Source organism: Aplidium turbinatum, chromosome 17 (genome assembly GCF_918807975.1).
Source record: "Aplidium turbinatum chromosome 17, kaAplTurb1.1, whole genome shotgun sequence".
NCBI lineage: Eukaryota > Metazoa > Chordata > Ascidiacea > Aplousobranchia > Polyclinidae > Aplidium > Aplidium turbinatum.
This window is the reverse complement of record NC_137488.1, coordinates 10,918,868-10,938,344: the sequence shown is the minus strand read 5'-3', so window position 1 is coordinate 10,938,344 and position 19,477 is coordinate 10,918,868. Positions and strand designations below refer to the sequence as shown.

At 37.3% G+C, this 19,477-nt stretch overlaps 1 protein-coding gene across 1 annotated transcript; it reads left to right on the top strand.

Moving 5' to 3' along the window:
* The first annotated feature begins 4,645 nt into the window (after window positions 1–4,645).
* On the top strand, window positions 4,646–14,035 carry LOC145786367 (death-associated protein kinase 2-like). Its single transcript, XM_082598011.1, has 10 exons — window positions 4,646–4,774; window positions 5,433–5,535; window positions 5,845–5,963; window positions 6,264–6,402; window positions 7,189–7,318; window positions 7,954–8,029; window positions 8,601–8,753; window positions 9,133–9,178; window positions 10,340–10,937; window positions 11,960–14,035. Exons 1-10 carry the CDS (start codon window positions 4,701–4,703, stop codon window positions 12,046–12,048), a joined length of 1,527 nt encoding a protein of 508 aa, XP_082454137.1. The 5' UTR covers window positions 4,646–4,700; the 3' UTR covers window positions 12,049–14,035.
* Window positions 14,036–19,477: the final 5,442 nt, after the last annotated feature.

Below are 19,477 nucleotides of genomic sequence, written 5' to 3'. Positions count from 1 at the left end.
CAAACTCATCTCTAATTTCGCTTAGGTTATCACTATCATGAAAAGAATTGCACGCTTGAGGCAAAGCTCCCTATTCTTCTTGCAAATCATCTAAATCTTCTTCGTTAACAACAGAAGGAAAGTTGATGCTGCCACTCTTAAAATTAAAAAGCAAACACTAGATTCTCTAAGAATACCACTAGACCACTAGATTATTTCAAAAACCACTAGATCTAGTGGAAAACCACTAGGAGTGGCAGCCCTGATGTCAACTACCGATGTTGTTTTTTGCGGTAGGCACTTTAGGACAGTTTTCCATGCAAACCAGCTACCATCATTGCGCCACGGCGCATTGGTTAAGAAAGGTAGGACAATTTTCCTTGTAAACTCAATTGATTACAGTCATTAAGATCCTTCTTGCACTCAGTTCAGTTGCAGAAGAAAAAATAACATTAGCAGAGGGTGGGAATCGAACCCACGCAATCGAAATGACTATTCCCTTGCCCTAACTTTAACCCATTAGGCCACGCTGCTTGTGGCGATACATTCACTTAATTTTCTTTGTATCAAAAATCTTTCGAGTAGATCGGTCAGAATATCATGTGCTGAGTCGCATGACTGAAATCAGCTGATTCGCAAGGAAAACTGTCCTATGTCAAAGTGCCTACCGTTTTTTGCAGAGAAGACCACAATACTTTAGCATAGAAGCTTCCAGCAGAATGTGCGTAATAATTGCCTTTATTATATGATGCAAACGACGTAATAATGACTGTCACTGTATACAACGTGGTTGAAACCAGTTGTGTATAGAATTTTCTACTCTGAAAAGATTGATATATAGCCTACTGTACTAGGTTACTTTAGGTAGGGTTTAAACTTGTCAAGTTTTTAAAAGAATTACAAACTTCAAAACCGAATTTCGAGGCCCCTGGACGTTGAGGCCCTAGGCTTCAGCCTGCCTAGCCTATTGGTAAATCCGGCCCTGCCGCTGCCCCATCAAAACCTTGTCCCACCATATTGTTTTTATCCACTCCAAGCACTTGCAAAAGATCTAATAATTGTTTCGCTAAGCCAAGCCGGTGCAATCGTTGGCTATGGAAAAGCAAAGAAATCTTTCTATGATTTTGTTGTCCAAAAAGTATCTCAGACAGACGCAAAGTTGCTCCTGATTGGACGAGTCTGTAGTCTCATCAGCAAGAAGACTAAAGTATCTTGCTCGTCTTACCTCCTCTGTGATCTGGCTTTTCATATATGCATCAACAGCTTTAATGAGTTCATTTTGTGACAGAGGCGCAAGATATAATGCATTTTTAGCGGCGTTTTCGAAATGATCTTTTAAAGTGATGTCCCCAGAGTTTATCATCAGCTGAATGACAGCCCTAAAATTCCCTTGATCATAATTTAATGTTCCAGAAATGCTTTCGTCAATTGCAATTTTTCCAGAATCTCGATGTTCTCTTAAAGGCAATCCTAGTCGTCCGTGGAACTCGATGGCTTGTAGAATCCGCTTTATGCACATCCTGTTGCGCTGGCGTGATCGAGTCGCTTCTTGATTAATTTGTGAAGAAATATCTGTGCCTGATGTCACAGTCTTCAGAAAATCTTTTGCTGCCAGAGCCGAATATTCATGAAACTTACTTTTGAGATGTTGCATTAATTTACCATCTCTTCCTGTTAAATGGGCATATTTTTGTAACGGTTCTTTCACAAGGCTTTTTATCTTGGATCCTCGAACTGACTCAATGTTGCAAAATAAAACACAAGTTTTACAGAATACTCCCTTTTTTGATTCTGAATATGAAAAAACATTGAAACTTCCTTCAAAATGTTGCGGGGCTAAATGTTTTTTGCGCAACTTTCCTTGGTCCATTCTTTCAGTGAAAGGCCATAAAAATCCTTCAGGAGCACTCCATTTTGCACTTAAGAATTGATAGCGTTGCTGACTTGATAAACTTGTGTTGTCCACAGCTAATCCAATATCGTGAAATGAAGGCTGTAATTCTGCCGCTGGTGTGAGGTGTTCTTGATTGGCCGCAGTACTGCTATTTGGTACAGCATGTTGCGGAGCTGGAGGAGCATTACATACATCACTGCTGCTAGAAGCACTTGGTGATGATATGTTTCCAGATGCAGTGATTGTCTCCGGTTCATTTCGACTAACTTTATTGAGAAAAAAATCTATCGTACTTTGGCTTAAACGTTTTGACATTTTCGATTACACTTGGCCACGACAATTAAATCAAGGGTACGCCTATGATTTATTTTTAGTGTATATAGCCTAGGTACTCTTCACTGTAGGTCTCATCTAAACAGGCGCAGAAAATTAACCTCGATTGGCAATTTATTTTTTGCTACAGTAATAATCTCACCGCCGAACTGACTAGGCCTACTATCAAAATTTATCAAAGTAACCCCAAACTGGACTGCTAAATTACTAAAATAAATAAATTGGGTTAGGCCTACTTACTACATTAGTTCACTACAAAAAATCGTCAGGTTTGACATTCAATAAAAACTTTACTCTCTTTTCTCCACTGAAATAACATACACTCTGTGGGCTAGTGCGCCCGTCCGTAACTAAGATTAAGGCGAAATTTGAAGGCAGTAGACGAATTCTTTCTGATTCTGAAGACATAGTACGGGTTGTTGAGCTTTGATGTACAAGGCTACCCACTTTTTTGTGAAAGAGTAGACTACAGCATGAATTCGACGTTGTTTAAAGCGAAATATATTTCTCCCAAATAAACTTTATTTGAACTGTTGAAATGTAAAAAGGAGGACATTTGAGAATTTTTGAGCGTCCTCGGAGGACAAATAATTTTTAATCAAAACGGAGAACATGTCCTCCAAAAAGAGGATGTATGGCAACCCTATGCAGATGCAGTGTATACTAGTGATTGCTTGCTTAATTAAATATTTATAACTTTTAACTAGAAGTTGATTTGGAAACTCAGAATATTATTGACAAATAGCATTGCAAAAATTCTACCCCCCCCCCTCCCCCCCGCGCTAGGATAAATCATCCAAGCAATTATGTCTTGCTGTCTTGCGCTACAACTTTTTTTTTGTTGTTGCAAAATTTTTATTTTATTTTTTATTTTTTTCCCGATGATTAGGGGGGGGCCATCGCCCCTTATCCTCCCCCCTAAATACGCTACTGCCTACAAGCCGTCGCTGAAACGTCATCAAGCAATATAATCCAGTTGAAAATATACATAAGCAAGAAAACTCAAACTGTCAAAAAAGAGGACATTTGAGAATTTTTTAGCGTTCTCGGAGGACAGTTCATTTTTCTTGAAAAAAGAGGGAAAATCCTCTTAAAAGAGGACATATGGTAGTCCTAACTTCAATGAGTTCAAATTTTCTTGTTACCATTTAACAAAAAATTTAAAGCACCACAATGCAAAGTTGAAACAAGGAGCAAGGATTTGGACTCGGAAAGATTTTGAGGAAATCGGAGGAAAAGAAACTTTTTATTTCATTGCCAGTTTTCCGTGAATACTGCAGTCAAGTCAAATCTAGATTCCAGACAGGCTTGTTGACTGAAGTACGGTATGCATCCGTCGCCAAGGAGGCTGCTTACTTGCAGGAATACAGTATTTTGACAACATAAGCAAATTTGAACGTAGAAGCATGCCAGAACTATGAACAAAAGCGCAGAATAGAGGAAGTCACAGCTGATCAATTTGTTAAAGAAGAAAATAGCTTAGCCGGATGAGTAATTTGGGCTCAAAATTGACAATTGTGCTGAATTTCATACATTGTTGAGTAGAGTTCATTGTGTAGACCAGGGCTTCTCAAACTATGGGTCGCGACCCCAAATGGGGTCGTGTAATGAAATTTTGGGGTCGTAATGAAATAGTTTAATTTAGTCTAGTGCCGGTAGGTTGTAGTCTTGCCATGATGTCAATTGACCGCAACCGTTAGTGTGAAATGTCGAACGATAAAATATAACCAATCGTAACAATTGATGCATCGTTACGCTATCATTGCACCGCTCGCATTATGATTTCAGAGTAGCCTAGCAACTAGCTTCTGAAGGAACCTAGACTAAAGTTTAAAGCAGTTACAAGATTAATTGACTATGGATCAGTGGTTAGGTAGATTCATGTGGTAACAATGGAAGCACAAAGAAAACAATAGATAAGTCAGAAACAAAAAGAAAATATAGTGATCATAATGATCCGTTTTAATGTCATTAACGTGGATGTCCCCATAATGGGGTCGCATAGAAATATATTTTTCAAAATGGGGTCGCAGAACAAAAAAGTTTGAGAAGCCCTGGTGTAGACTACTTAAACGATAATTTTATTCGGAGCTGGTATACAAATCCCCCCCTCCCCCCTTGGTAACTCATGACAAAGACAGGTCTCGACCAAACATACAGGGGAAACAACTTTACCTTTGCTTTACTGTTCACACACTTCAATCCACATGTTTTGGTCAATTCCTCTTTGTCATGAGTTACCAGGGGGGGGGGGGGGACTTGTATACCAGGTCCTTTTTATTTTAATTAGTTGCTCAACTAACTTAAAAGCATGCACTGATTGACACGGTGGTCTAACATTGTAGATAGGCTAGGCTAGCTTTTTAGTCATATATGAATGAACAATTGAACATATCAACTTAGCCTATTGTTTTGAATGTTGTATTGTTTTATAATTTTAGGTTCATCATTTTATACCCTAGGTGTATTTAGCTTAATGTAGGTGTGTTTACAAATGTCTTGTGCCATGGTGCAGTTTCGTACCGACAATGTAGAAGATTTTTATGAAATAACAGAAGAAATCGGAAGGTGAGATAATTTGAAGTTGACTGTTGTTAAGGGATTGAATTTTGTTTTATCTTCTAAAATAAAAAAATACTAAAGCTTGGTTGTTGAGCTTGACAAGAGGGCTGGTTCAATGCTAAAGCAAGACAAAACATCTCAACAAGAAGTTATTTGTGGTAGGTTCAGTTTGTCTGAAGTTTAAGCAATCATGTTTCTTTTAGCTATGCACTCAAGCCACAAGAGAACCTCAAAAATTAAAACATGCCATAAAATTCATAGTGTACTGTGTAGCTTGTTTATATTTAAAATTGCTTCTCAGTTAAGAATTTTATCTACTGGTCCATCAGTTTGAGTTACTAAGCAATTATATATGTTAAACTAGTGTTGTTGGCAAAGTAGGACTTTTTTCTAGCTTTAATCACACAATGTTCAGATGTGTAATGCATACCGTATATGACAGATATATAATATTAAACACTTTAGTTTTACTAAAACCATTTTTGTTATTTTCAAACTTACAAATAGGTTTATCAAACTTTCCAAAAGGCTTGTAAAAAATGTTTAGCTGTAAAAAATTGTCATTAGGCTATTCATCAAGTAATTTTAATTTATCAATTCTGCTATGTAATAATGAATTTTGCAGTTTTTCACTTTTATAATATTAACATTTTGTTACTTACAGTGGCCAATTTGCTGTAGTCAGAAAATGTATTGAAAAAACAACAAATAACGTGTTTGCTGCAAAGTTTATAAAAAAGAAACGTGCTCGTTCCAGCAGAAGAGGGGTAAGTTCTGTATATTTGTATGTAGTTGGTCTAATGTCATCTTATTTATAGTCATTGACTACTGGTATAGATTCTTAAAGTAAGGCTATCAAATGTGGAACAGTGCCCTATTTCATGTTTTGCAACCTTTTTGCACATCTTGAAAAGTGAAAATGTAGGCTATTTTAGTTCAGTAGCCTAAGTGACTAGGCTATTGAGTTGATTTTACAATTTGTGTATTGACATTCTGAAAGTTAGATGTCATGCAATACTTGATAATATTAGCAGCATGTGTTTGATGCTCATAACTAATCTCTACTTTTGTTGCAGGTGACAAAAGAAGATATTGAACGTGAAGTTGCCATTCTTAGAGCTACAAATCATGAGAATATCATATCCCTTCATGAGGTTTTCGAAAGCAATACAGAAGTGGTTCTCATTTTAGAAATGTACGTTTATTTTTGACTTGGTGATTAAACATGAAAAGCACATACTTATGCATAGTATAATTATATCTACCTAATACAATTTTTTCATAACGACTTTGAATATATAATTAACAAAATTTTGTTGTAAATTCCTCAACATTCTTATGTAGCTGTTTTAACTGTTGCAGCTTCAAATGCTTTACCAAACACAACCTTTTTTAAAATTGCTTGTGTAGACTGTAGACTCATGTGCTATTAGTATATGGGCATTTATTGATTTTATTTTTGAATTTGGTGCATATGATTCATTCATATTTTCAGGGTTGCAGGTGGAGAGTTGTTTGATTTTCTCTCAGAGAAAGAATGCCTTGCAGAAGCAGAGGCTGTAGTATTCATCACACAAATTCTAGCTGGAATGAATTACTTGCATGACAAAAATATAGCACATTTTGACTTGAAGGTATATTTCTGTATGTCCCATTCAAATTATCAGTTTTAAATCCTTAAACTTTCATTTACAGCGTATGTGTATGTATGTTCTGCTTATATGTAATCAACATCATCCAATTTTAGTTTGTTCTTTACTATTGGTCCGAGTGAGATTTTATCTATGCAACAATTGTCTTTACCCCTTTTGTTTATCACATCTTCTTACTTCATGCTGACCTCCTTAGCACATGTCCGTACTGTCTTGTCTTCTGCTCTTTTTGAAAAATCGTATACAATTAACTATTTGATCAAGAGTAAGTTATAAATACCATCAAGCTTGAACAGTGTATATACATTTTTCATGTTTTCTTTACCATAATCACTCACTGAAGAAGGCCTTAATCATGGGGTGAGATTTCAAGTTTACTTCAAAAAAAATTTGTGATAGTAACACACTTAATATATAGTGATAGTGTAATTCTATTTGTGATACTAACACAAGGTCAATTTCAGTAATGTATTAAGCTAAATATCTTATTTTGTTTCAAGCAGTGAGTTTCATTATTTTTACTTCTTGTGGGTGGGTGTTTGAAGAAAACTGCAACTCATGCAAGATCAACTTTGACTTAAAAATGTCAAAAAAACGTCTCAAGTTGCAGTGCAGTATCACAATAAAACTGGCATGAAAAACTCTTGTCAATCAACGTATTGTGCCATGTTACTTTGATATCTATCTGTCCTTACTCCTCTTTGTGGCTTCAATGCAGTTTAATTTTTACACACGTTTCACATGTAATTGAAATGCACTGTCTTTCAGCCAGAGAACATCATGCTACTCGACAAAAACGTCGAGCCCCACCGCATCAAGCTCATTGACTTTGGCTTGGCCCAAGAAATCACACCCGGCCAAGAGTATAAGAATATGCACGGAACACCTGAGTTTGTAGGTACGGAAAATTGATCAGTAATCACTTATAAGCACTGTCACCAAACATCTATTACAATGGTTAATACAACACCAGTGATGTACAATACGTAGTTGGTGTTCCTAAGAAGAGGCAGCTTAGTCCCTTGATTCTACCGAGAGACGACCTTTGAATGTTTTCCAAGATTTTTTTTATTACGAAAAGGTTATAGAGTAGACATTTGCTTATCATTTTGTGAATTGTCTTTTGTTGCTTATGCAGTTGTTTCTCGGTTATCGATGCCGTTTGTTGTACATCAACCTGCTCTCATATTTCGTTAGTTTAACGTGTAATCTATATTAAACAAGACCCGTCTATACTTGTTTGTGTTGAAATTCTTTGTTGGACCTGTTTGAAGGTCGATGAATGACTAAGTCAGCAAATCAATATAAAAGACGAATCAGTGCAAAAAGAACTTTTACTTGCTGGAAAAGAGTTCTTATATTGTATTGAATTTAGTCTATGTAAGCGTAAGAAAATGTCGACTATGATGATTGCCCCAGCCAAAGATGATGTGAATCACTTAATAAAATCTGACTTGTTCGTCTTCGTCACCGTACAAGTATACTGCATGATGCCCATCCACGCATAAATGTGACGTCATTACCTATATTTAGCTCCTGAGATAATTGCCTACGAGCCCATTGGATTGCCTGCTGACTGCTGGAGCATCGGCGTGATCACTTACATTTTGTAAGTTAGTCGTTTTTCACCATTGGTTTTATGTAAATGATCTGCGGTGAGTGTAGTTCAGTCGCAATTATTTTAAGGTACGTTTGTCAGCTGCAAAATCCGTCTATTTTACATTGATCTTACCTCTGCAGACTTTGAATCAATGTGAAAATGACAAGCTTGGGAGTTATGATAATTGCTAATCTAGCCAACAAATTTAGACATTTTTTACATGAATCAGTGCATAAAAGTCTGTTTGGGTAACAAAAATGTTTTACATCGAATCAACGTCATTTAATGTCGGAAGATACAAATAGGATCATGCTCATAATTTGTGTAGTGTGAGCTTTCATGCTGGTTCAAGAGAGTAGCTGTGTAACTTTTTGTATTTCCGTGTCCGACAACTTCCACCAACATTGACTATTGTGCAAGCGCTGTCTCAAGCACAGAAGCACTGGCTGGTTTTAAACGATTTCTTTTTTGCCAAGTTTTTAAGAAAGCCTTCGATTCGCCACTTGATTTTCTTGGTGATTTTATTTCATCGGTTTTAGACGATTTAATGTTGAAAAACTGTCAATTTTCAATTTGTCAGGCTAAGTGGATGCTCTCCATTCCTGGGCGATGACAAAACCGAAACGTTCGAGAATATTACGCGAGTGGATTACGACTTTGACGAAGAGTATTTCGGCGACACCAGTGATTTAGCAAAAGACTTTATCGGCCAATTTCTCCTCAGAAATCAAAAGTTGGTGCTTTGGTTTATGACTTCATAAAAATCTTATTTCAATAAAAGTGTTATCGTGTGCCTTTGTATGAATTGATGTAAATACAACGTCCAGATAACTCTTTTTTAAGGTTATCTAGCTGAGTTTATTTTGTAGCAATCTAAAGCATGTCCAAACTGCGCTTGTGTTTTATGTGTACAAAATCTATAGCCATGTTAGTCTTACATCACTGTTGGCATTGCTTGCTGTAACAAAATCCTGTATATTTGACATAAATTCAATGTTAACTCCAAGGAAAGTACGTTAGATCTTTCATTTTTTCTTTTCACCGTTTAGTTTACTGCTTGTGCACTAGTTTGGCTCAATCGTTGTTACCTCAGCTATACAACTATTTTACAGGAAACGACTCACTGTTAAGGAAAGTTTAAATCACCCTTGGATAAAGGTAAGACCTAGTGACTAATTGCCTAGTTTCTGCGTCAAAATTGTTGTGTTGATACGTAAATGTAGGTGAGGATTTTGAATGGAACGGATATTACGTCATGTAAACAAGTGCAGGAGACGAGGAAGTGTGGAGTTGTGACTTAGTTTTTCACTTCTTCATCAGTGTTGACAATGGGAGATTATTTCCATTGTCCAACATATGAAAACGTGGAATAAATGTAAAAAAACGACTTAGTTTGTTGGTCGTGTAGCGGCTGACGAAAGTTTCTTTTCACAAGTGTCCCTGTCTGCTATCGAACGGTATTTGATGACGTAATGGCGATCCAGGTGACAAACGCGTCGTTTTTGCATTGATTTAATGTTTTCACAGGTTGAATCAATACAAAAGGACTCAGCTTGTTACGGTTTCTCACTCGTACCGAGACAAATTTCAATAACTGATTCAAGCTTGAGCAACATTGAACGAAAGCGAAAGTTTTTTGCGATTGACATCGTTACGTTTGCTACAACTCTGTAGATGTCACTTATGCAAGCTGGCTGTCTTCGTTATCTATAATTCCTGCGAGAATAACGACGCGTATGTTGCGATGGCTGTTAGCTAAATCAAGGCACTCACTTCTGTTCGTCATTCGATCCAAATTACAGTCTTGTAGCAAGCGAGCGATGCATGTTTTAAAGATACAACTTACAGTGTCTTCTCAAATCTCGAACCTATCGTGCGTGCTTGCAAAATCCTATTTCAGTATGCCTGTATCACGTAGTTTCACGAAATAGATTATAAATTGTTGTGTTATGCTATAACAACGAATACTTTTCTCGCTTAAACCTGGTGTGGCATTGTTCAAGAAACTATTGTCTAACAAGTTTTGCTATCTGGGGCGCTTGTATTTACTCGACAATTCGTTTTTTTACATATTCTGCACTTGATCTACGTTTTGTGTCCCTCAGCTAATTATTCAAGGCCTTATCTTCAACGCTGTGCGTTAGCTAAAAAACAATACTGAGCTGCTGGTTTGAAGAATGGTTTTAATTGTCTGAAGTTACTTAGTCTGCTGTGAGATATTTAGTTGCTGTGTTAGTTTAGATTTGTGTTGTCTTGTTAGTTGCTTTGCTATGATTTAAACGGTGTTGGATAGAACTTTCAGAATCAATCTTTTTTCAGGGTGCCTCTAGTCAAATTCCTCCGTGGCCGTCCCTGGAGCCCAATTCAGATCCTGGTCCTCCGAAAGATGTAGTGGATAGCCCTCCAAGTCCGGTGAAGAAAGAAGAGATCCCTTTAAATAAAGAAGACGAAAAATTAGATGAATTGGAGATAAGCAAAGAAGAGGAAGAAAACGTGGACATCTTCAAGCCAGCACAGCCAGTGCCCATCCCTGTCAACAACGTAGACACTTCCACGCCGACCAGCATACCAATCCCAGTGTTACATTTTCATACAAGTCCGGTATCTTCTCGTTCTTCCACGGAGGAGTTTTGGACTCCACGCTCTTTGCTCGAAAACACTCATGAGAGGAACGAGAAGATGATGTCATCTTTGTCCATCTCCCACGACCTTTTGCAACAGCTGCGATTAGAAAGAGGAGAACTTGAAAAAGATCTGCGCGTGTTCTCTGAAAGTGTTTCTCTCATGTCTGAAGACTCTGTATCCAGTTTAAGACAAAGAATGGCAAAGAGAATCTCGGATATTGAGACCAGTTTTAATTCTTTTTCGGAAGACCGATCAAAAACGAGGCGACAAATCAAATCCATGCTAGACGATGGTAAGTGATGTTTCTCTTCACTTTTACTATTCTTTTTTTATCGATATAATTCGTATGTCTAATTGCAATGGTTCTCTATTTGATCACACAAGGTGACCCTTTAGTTCGATTTTAGGACTGGCCATATTGTTGACCCTTTAAATTTTTAATATTCTCTTTCGGTTGTATGATGAAATTGTGACAGCAGTTCATCAATTTATCGCTTGAAACACTGCCAGTTTCGCGCTGTTCGTTAAGCAGATGAATGAGCGTTTCCTGAATATTCATTGAAACCTAGCTTTCTCTATATTGAACTTACTAGCATGATGCCAATAAGTTTTTTGCATTGGACACGTTGTAAAATTCAGTGAAATCACTCAACAAAAAATTATTCTACAATTGATAAATAATTCCCGAGTGTTTCTCTCCAGGTAAACTGGTTGGCGCTTAATTTTGTCCCATTTAGCACTCAGTAACGAGAGAACGAATTTAGGCTGGTATTGCAGTCACTCGCGCCTTTGTGCTGCTGCGCTGGAGCTGTTTGTTTTGTAAAGTGAACTGTGAGCATTATTTGAACTTTCAGAAAGACACCTAATATGTCAAAAGTGTCTTTTTGAACTTTACAATGAAAAGCCAATGATAGCAAACCCTTTCAGTTCCGGAGTTTCCTATCAACAAAACCAGTCAAAGTCAGCTGCTTTCACGTTAATTAACATCTGCAGTCTGATACAGCACGGTTGGGTTTTACTTAAGGACATTACATTTCAGGACGCGCAGCACCGCTTTTGCGGCTACATCAGAAGGGTTAATTGCCAATTTAACAAATTTTTACGCTTTGCTACAAGCTTGCTTTCAACAACAAAAAAGTTATATTACTGTACTTAACGACTTCACCGCTCTGATATAACTCATACAAAGTACGATATTTTGTAAATCAGAAAAAAATACGTAGCCCTTCTAGTGTGGCGGATAAGCCAAAAGCGGAAGCAATTTCGCATCCCCATGATCTAAAATTCCCGGTTTTCACCAGCTTTCTTTTGCAGGTCAGTTAGAGCTGCTTCACAAGAGGTTTCAGCAGAGCAAAGCAAGGTTCCGCAACTTAGATTACTCTGGCAATGGCGAGGTGGAATAATTCGAACCGCTGCACTTGTTGACTTCCTTGTTGTAAATATACAAATTGCTACTGGCTTGGAACAAAAGTGCGGCTTATTACGTTGACGGTAAAGTCACAGCTCGCAACATGTTGAGTCGGCTTTTTTCCAGCTGGCAAAGTTACCATCTTATGTTGTTTCAGCGTCTAGCGATGTTAGTTGACGATCACAGTAACGCTGAACGTCGATACAGTGTAAAAATGACAACGTTTGCTAACTTGGATTGCCATAACTTCTCAAAAGTTACCATTTTTACGTCGGTTGCTTTGTTGAAATGACGTCAAAAAGGCAGCTTTTGCTGGATGGAAAAAGAGTTGCCAGCGTTTCGTTGCATATCCCCAAATCCACTCAGCCCTCAATATTTATTACTTTGCAACGTTTAAAGACAGTATTTTTTTAAAGATGAATTTTGTTGGATGCGCCAACGCTTCTGAGTCGTTCGCATAAATTCCCAGTCGACAAAAATGTAGTTTCTACATCGCTTTATTGTCTCCTGACGTTCAAGTGATGTAAATGCGCATTTTGTTCTCTGGTGATGTTTTTTAAAGTAATTAACTTTCAGTGCACAAGTTAATGGAAGTTTTGTTTATTTTTCACAAGTTTTATAACACGTACTTGCTAGTTGGCACAAGGGCCGCGAAATGAAATGGGATTTTAGTTTCCATCATAAAAACTTTTTATATAGTTTATCAGTTTGAAATGCCGCCTTCTTTGATGATATAAGATCGGCCATATAAATCACCAATAGCAATTTCAACTAGGCAAGACTTTTAGTATTCATATCGAAAGTATATTTTGTTTCTTCAATTATCTTTTTGAAATTAATTTTCTTCACTCAAAACTACAATAAGTCATAGAAAACTGACTCGACTTGGCAAACCAAAAGGTAGATCAGCTTTCATGATGATTTCTTCAACCAGTATTTCAGTTGCATGTCGATGAACAAACTGCTACTGCTGCGACATTTCTTCTATTTCATCCTTTACGTTACTATTGGCGTGATATGGAGTTGTCACTCGCTTACGTCATATCGTTAGTGAGAAACGTTTTGGCTGCAGACAACCAGGCGGGCTATGATAGGCTTGCGACCATGGTCGTAGTTGCATTTGCAAGATATCAAAGTAGTTTTAGTGTGCAGTGAATTGAAATTTGTTTTGATTGTTATCTATCTGCATTTTAAAACACTTCGTGCACAATTGCCTGCGAGAAGTGTGCAACACTTATGAGGTGCATTTTGGCTTTTTCATATCAGTCAAACGAGTTCAAAAATTTTTTTACGTTTAATTGCTTTAAAGTTTCCTTTAAAATCACATACTCCAATCAGTACAAAATACACGGTGTAATTTATTTCATAATTTTGTCTCGTTTTTCGTTTGTTGAACGTGTCAGAAAGCGGTTAATCTTAGAAAGTTAAATGTACCAGCGCACTCCCTTGCCATGCTCCCGGCTTGTCATTTCAAATCGTTTATCCGATTGATTGCTTATTGATATTTGTGTGTTGTTGTGTATTTCAGGTACCTATTTTATTTTTTTGTGTTTATTTAAAGTACTATACTCTGGGAAAGTGTTTTCTCCCTTTTCCAATTGTTGAACTCCCCAGATAGCAAAATCCCTCACTTTTATATTGCTTCAACCTGTTACAGACGTTGAATCAATGTAAAAATAACGGATTTCGCTGTCTGAACTTGCACCCTGTTACGTTTTGTTAACATATATCAACGTTAAAGAAACGTGAAAAGATAGGATATGCAAACGTCTTTCCTTGCCGTCCTTTACAAGCAGTTAATTTGGCAGTGGGTCAAAATATAAGTGAAGTGCTTTTATATGTGTTAGTTACATTTTTCAAAGCTTGCAAGTAGAAAAATTGAGTTGATTTTGTGTTGGTTGAAATCTGCAAATCAGCTTAATTTTGGAGCGACTGCTGGCACATTGCATGGTTTTATAAATATTACAACAGTATGCGTTGAACGCAGTGTTTTTCTTTGCATCGCAAGCCGCAGATAGGCTTCGAAGATCTTGAATCTCTCCAGTTTAGTTGTTGAAACGTTTTCGACAGACTGTGAGATGTGTAGTTTCTCACTTTCAGTACTCAGCTACAAGTAAGCCAAGCGTAATCCGGCAACAACTGACCAGAATTTATTTTAATTATTTATGCCACTATTTGAATGTAATGGCTTATTTTGCACACACAGCATGCTGTGACAGTACACAACTGTGATTTCAAGTTACGCTTTAAAGTTAACTAATAGGCTGCCTGAGTACTTGTACCCGTAGACCTACCACGCAATCTCAGTCTTGTGAAGCTTGATTTTACATTGTAATTTACAATTTTGGTAAAGAGGTGACTTTATTCAACCATAGACAGATAAAACCAAGCAACCACACGGCATTTAACATAATACATTAAAGCAGGGGTCACCAACCTTTTTTGCATGCGGGCCACTTTAGCACTAAGGAGAGCTGTGACGGGCCGCACTAACAAAATTTTAGGTAGGTTGACTCTTATGCTAGAAAAGAACGCATTTCGTATTCAGTATCCAGCGTTACATCTTATTAATATTTATGTTAGAATACCGCAGCAACAAAATTAGTCGAACAACGCTACTGCCAGGTCAAGCTACTTTAAAGGCCTACTAAATGAAAATTTCAAACGGAAATTAAGCATTAAAGTGCGTAAACTGAACATTCAAGAATACATTTCAAGAAAAATTACCGAAAAAAAAATGTTTTCAATGGCGCTGGCAAGGCCCAAAGTCCAATGTTTCATTTATTTTCACTTTTTTCAAAATAACCAAAAGTGCAAACACTGCTCGAGAATACGTCACAAAAGACAGCAATAACGAAAGCCACGTTACCACATCTGATGTTTTGAGCAAACTGTCTGATGTTTTGATGTTGAAATCTGATGTTTTGATGTACATACATACATAGCCTACAGTCAAATCGCCCGCAGTAACAATTATTGCGAGATCAGCTGATTGCTAGTCTCTAGTGACGCAGACTGTACAGTCGCACGCTTCGCTGCTGAAGCTCAATCTCGTTTTGAAAGCTCTGACAAAAGCACGCGCGCAATGGTGGTCAGACCGCAATGGGGCAAAATTTTATTGAAAATCGTTTTATGGTAGCAAGTCAAACAGAAAGAACGTGAAAAATCGCCAAGTCAGGTTTTTCCTTTACTATCCCTTTTGACTTCTTTAACAATGCCTAATAAACGAGGTCACTTGTTTTGCGCACTTATAGCGAGGCGAGCGGTTTCATGACAATATTCATCGCCAAGCAAGAGTGGTGTCGTCACTTCGCTTCACAGAAGATATCTTGCAATTAACAGTTTCAGTATACAAGGAAATGTTTGACACATCGCAATACAGGCAACAATAGTGACCTGCAAACTTTTCAGTGAAAACTTGGCTTCAATAACAGGGAGAAAGAAACCAGGCACCATGAAACAAACGCTTGCGGAAATCCTCAAAAAAACGCTTCTATCGTAATTCATGAACAGTGTTCCTTCTAAAAAAGCAATGAATTGGTTTTTCATCCTTTTTGTGAGAGTCTATAAAACCGTCTTTCTTTGATTATTGGACAAATTTCACTTGCGGTGCTTTTTATCAGCATGGCAAGAATTGCTGATTAACAACATTTTGCAGTAGGCTACTAAGCTAAAAATTTTCGTATCACAACCAGAAAAACTCTTTAAATTTATGTATAATATTTTGTCGATTTATTACAAATTGAGTTGGCACACCGACCTATTTTGCCAACAAAAACTTGCACAAAGGGAACGCTGCTCGTGAAACACAATAACGGTGAAACGCACACTAGTGTTTACATGAAATTTAAAATAAGCAACCCTATGCTCACAGACAATTTTAGAATGCGAAAACAGACGTTTTAATCAACCACTGGGACAGTGTGGTTGGATATCGCATTGGAATAACTTTAATAAACTACCCCCACCTAGAACTACAATCTGATAAGTCAGTCGGTGGAATCGTATGCACAGCGAAAATATGCTTCCTGGAAAGTATTTTTGCCTTCATGCTCTTTAACTCCTCAAGAAAAGTATGTTTGATTATACTTGTACGCTGATACATTCCGCGGGCCGCACATAACAGCGTGGCGGGCCGCATGCGGCCCGCGGGCCGCCATTTGGTGACCCCTGCATCATAGCCGTACGAGACCAAACCATTTTGGGGGGGCAGAACGTAAATTTGCCCAAATGTGCACGCTTTTATAGAAATTGCCCAAATACAATGTATGCGGTGCATGATAACAGTGAAAAACTAACATAACAAGATCACTAGCAGTGGCGAAGCCAGTAATTTTGAAAGGGAGGGTTTTGACGGCGTGTTTCGGTTATGGCGACATCCAGCAGCGGGGGGTCTGGGGGGCCTCCCCCAGAAAATTTTGAAAAATTACTTTGAATTTGGTGCATTCTGAGAGTATTTTCAACAAAAATGTGGTTATGAATATTCCTGTATAATGGTACTGTGCGGTGGCATAGCAAAAGGATAAGATCATGTTTTCTTCGGCATTTTTCGGAAATAAAGCTACAATTTTCTATGTTTTCTTGTTGTTAATTCCTGGCTGAGATATTTGAATGTTTGGTAATGGCAAAACTCGCTCTTTGCAATACCCACCCACCCCCCTGGCTACGCCACTGATCACCAGCTAGCTAGAATTTCGTACCAAAGTAATCAAGATAGAACAACTGAATTCATCTTTGAAGATACCTTGCTTGTGCATTGCTCGATGCTTCTGCACTTTGGCATGGTAAGTAGGAGTAACAAATATTGTTTTACACACCACAAATAATAAACAACGCCACTTAAATATTCAGTTGTGATGTCATAAAAGACTCAAAAAATAAACATTGCAGGAAACCGGCTCAGGGGGACCATGCAGATTCAGAAAAAAGTACATAACAATAGAGAAATTATAATTAAATGTAATAAAACACAGACATACTACTTCTGTTCAAATAAACTTTTTTCAATCAATTAAAGTAGTTTTGACGATACGAATTTTAGTACAAAAATAAAAAGGTCTGGCAGCACTACTTCTAAAAATATAGTTAGGCTAGGTAATTTAATGACAAAAATAACTAAGCTTGATATACCGGTATTCTAAGTTTGCATACAGACGGTGACGTAGGATTCAAAGAACCCAATTAGCCTAGCAGTACGTATTTACATTGATTCAATGTCTGAATATTGAATAATATTCAATCATCGGATTTGCAGAAGGCGTCGTTGGATTTTCAAAAATTCGCCGAATAGGAAACTCGCCGAAAAAGGCTCTCGCCGAATAGTAGCAGAATCTTTTATAAAAGTAACCAAACAAAGCTAAGCAACACCTTAACATTACTTTTAACAGGTATAACATGTTTTTGTTAAATGTTGTGGTGTTGCTTAGCTATGTTCGTTTGTGGTTGAAAAAGTACTGTGACCTCCCCACCCGAATTGTTTTATAAAAGTATTTACCAGATTTATATAAATTCATATTTTGTAGTTGCCCAAATCAAGATGATGCATTTATGGATGTTATGAAAAAAATTAAAGACTTTGTAAATGTTGATGCCGAGGCAACTGCATCATGCCAATTTGGGCAGTTTTATAAATAGACTATGATCAGATACTGCAATTTCATATTTTTTTGTTGCCCAAATCTAAACGATATAGTTATGTAAATAGGAAAATTAATGAATTTGTTCATTTTGGGGAAACTGCCTCACGCTAATTTGGGCAGTTGCATAAACAGACTAATCAGTTTCATCAAATAATTTCATGTTTTCAGTTGCCCAAATCAACACGATGCATTTGTGAAAATTAATAAAATTAGCTATAAAGCAAATTTTGCGTTTTGATTTGGGCAGTTTCACAAAAGTATTAGAGACATATTTTGGTGGTTGCCCAAATTGGCATGATGCAGTTGGTTAAATGCATTTCGTACTGCAGTTTGATCACCATGCAATACAATATATCAATATGGGTGTGCCAAATGAAAATTTTGCGGCACATTTCTTGTGCAAATAAGAGGCTGTACTTAGTTTGATAGGTAAAAGATATTAATTTATAGTTTTTCTTAATTTATGCAATTTTGTAGCGCTTTATATAGCAATTTTTGCCCTAATAATTTCAAGATTTTGCCCGAATTCGCGACGTTTTGAAACAACAGGGGGGGCGGCTGCCCCCCTGCCCCCCTGGCTCGTACGGCTATGCCCTGCATTAAAGTGAACATAAACCATAAACTACGAACGTTTTCGGCCATACTCTAGTTAGCCCTTCTCAAGTAACGAAACATAACTGATTTTACATTTACATTGAAAATAAATAACTGATCTACGCAATAAATTGAAAAACGAAATGCATAAGAATGCTGATAAAAATGAAACGGCAAAGCAGGGAAGATAAGTACATCACATGGCGGTTAATTCCGCGAGGCAAAAAGCGCATCATATGACGAATTAAGATAAGACTTCGCTTCCCATCTTAAGCAGATGGGAAGCGCCTTCGGTAAACAACTGCGTATTGAGGCGAGAATTACAGGATTAAACAAAGCCTCGTGGATTTTAGTGTTAAATTTGGTGAGACATTTACGCACAACTGTAAAAGACTCCAAGGATGGCTTGTTGTTTGAACATGTTTGGCAATCGAATATATTTTTCTTTAATGGCACTTTTTCTGTTCATATTACAGTAGTTCAGTTCAGTTGTTTTTTTATTTCTGACTATCATATCAAAAACAATACACGTCAGCATAGCAAAGGTCGAGAAAAAGGTAGAAGCGACAAAACGCGAACGTTAAAACGTGCTTGTGACCGAAGTAAGTTATTGAGTTGAGAAATTTGGCACGGTCGCAACAATTTGGCACAACACCTTTAGAAAAATTTAAGATATAAAAGGAAAATAAAAAAAGAAACTGTTACAAAAAAATAAATAAATAAACAACATATAGCCTATTTAGGCTAATTGGGAACGTTCAAATATTACGTAACGCCTTCGAGGCGGAGGGGGGGGTTCAAGCAAAACGTTACGTAACGCTTTGGAGTACGGAATGCTAGTTTTTTGTGCTGAATTCGTAGTGAAAAAGCGTTACATGGGGGAGGGGGGATTGAAAAAAGCGTTACGTTGGCGTTAGGGGAGATGTGGGACCTTTCGGACACGGGGACCAATCGGACAGCGGCATATTTCTGATACCACGTGACCGTGATGCGCTCTTTTTCTTTTATGGAACCGAGATTTCATTCTTTATCAGACCACATGTTTTTGTAAACATTAAGCAAGAGGTGTAAATTTGTAAAGAGAAAAGTGATTTTCATGCTTCAAAGTAAAAATAGTGAACCAGATACTTTTAGAGTTTTGAGGCATTTTTTAAATATTCTTGTAACTTTATTTATGCTGTTTGGTTAAGT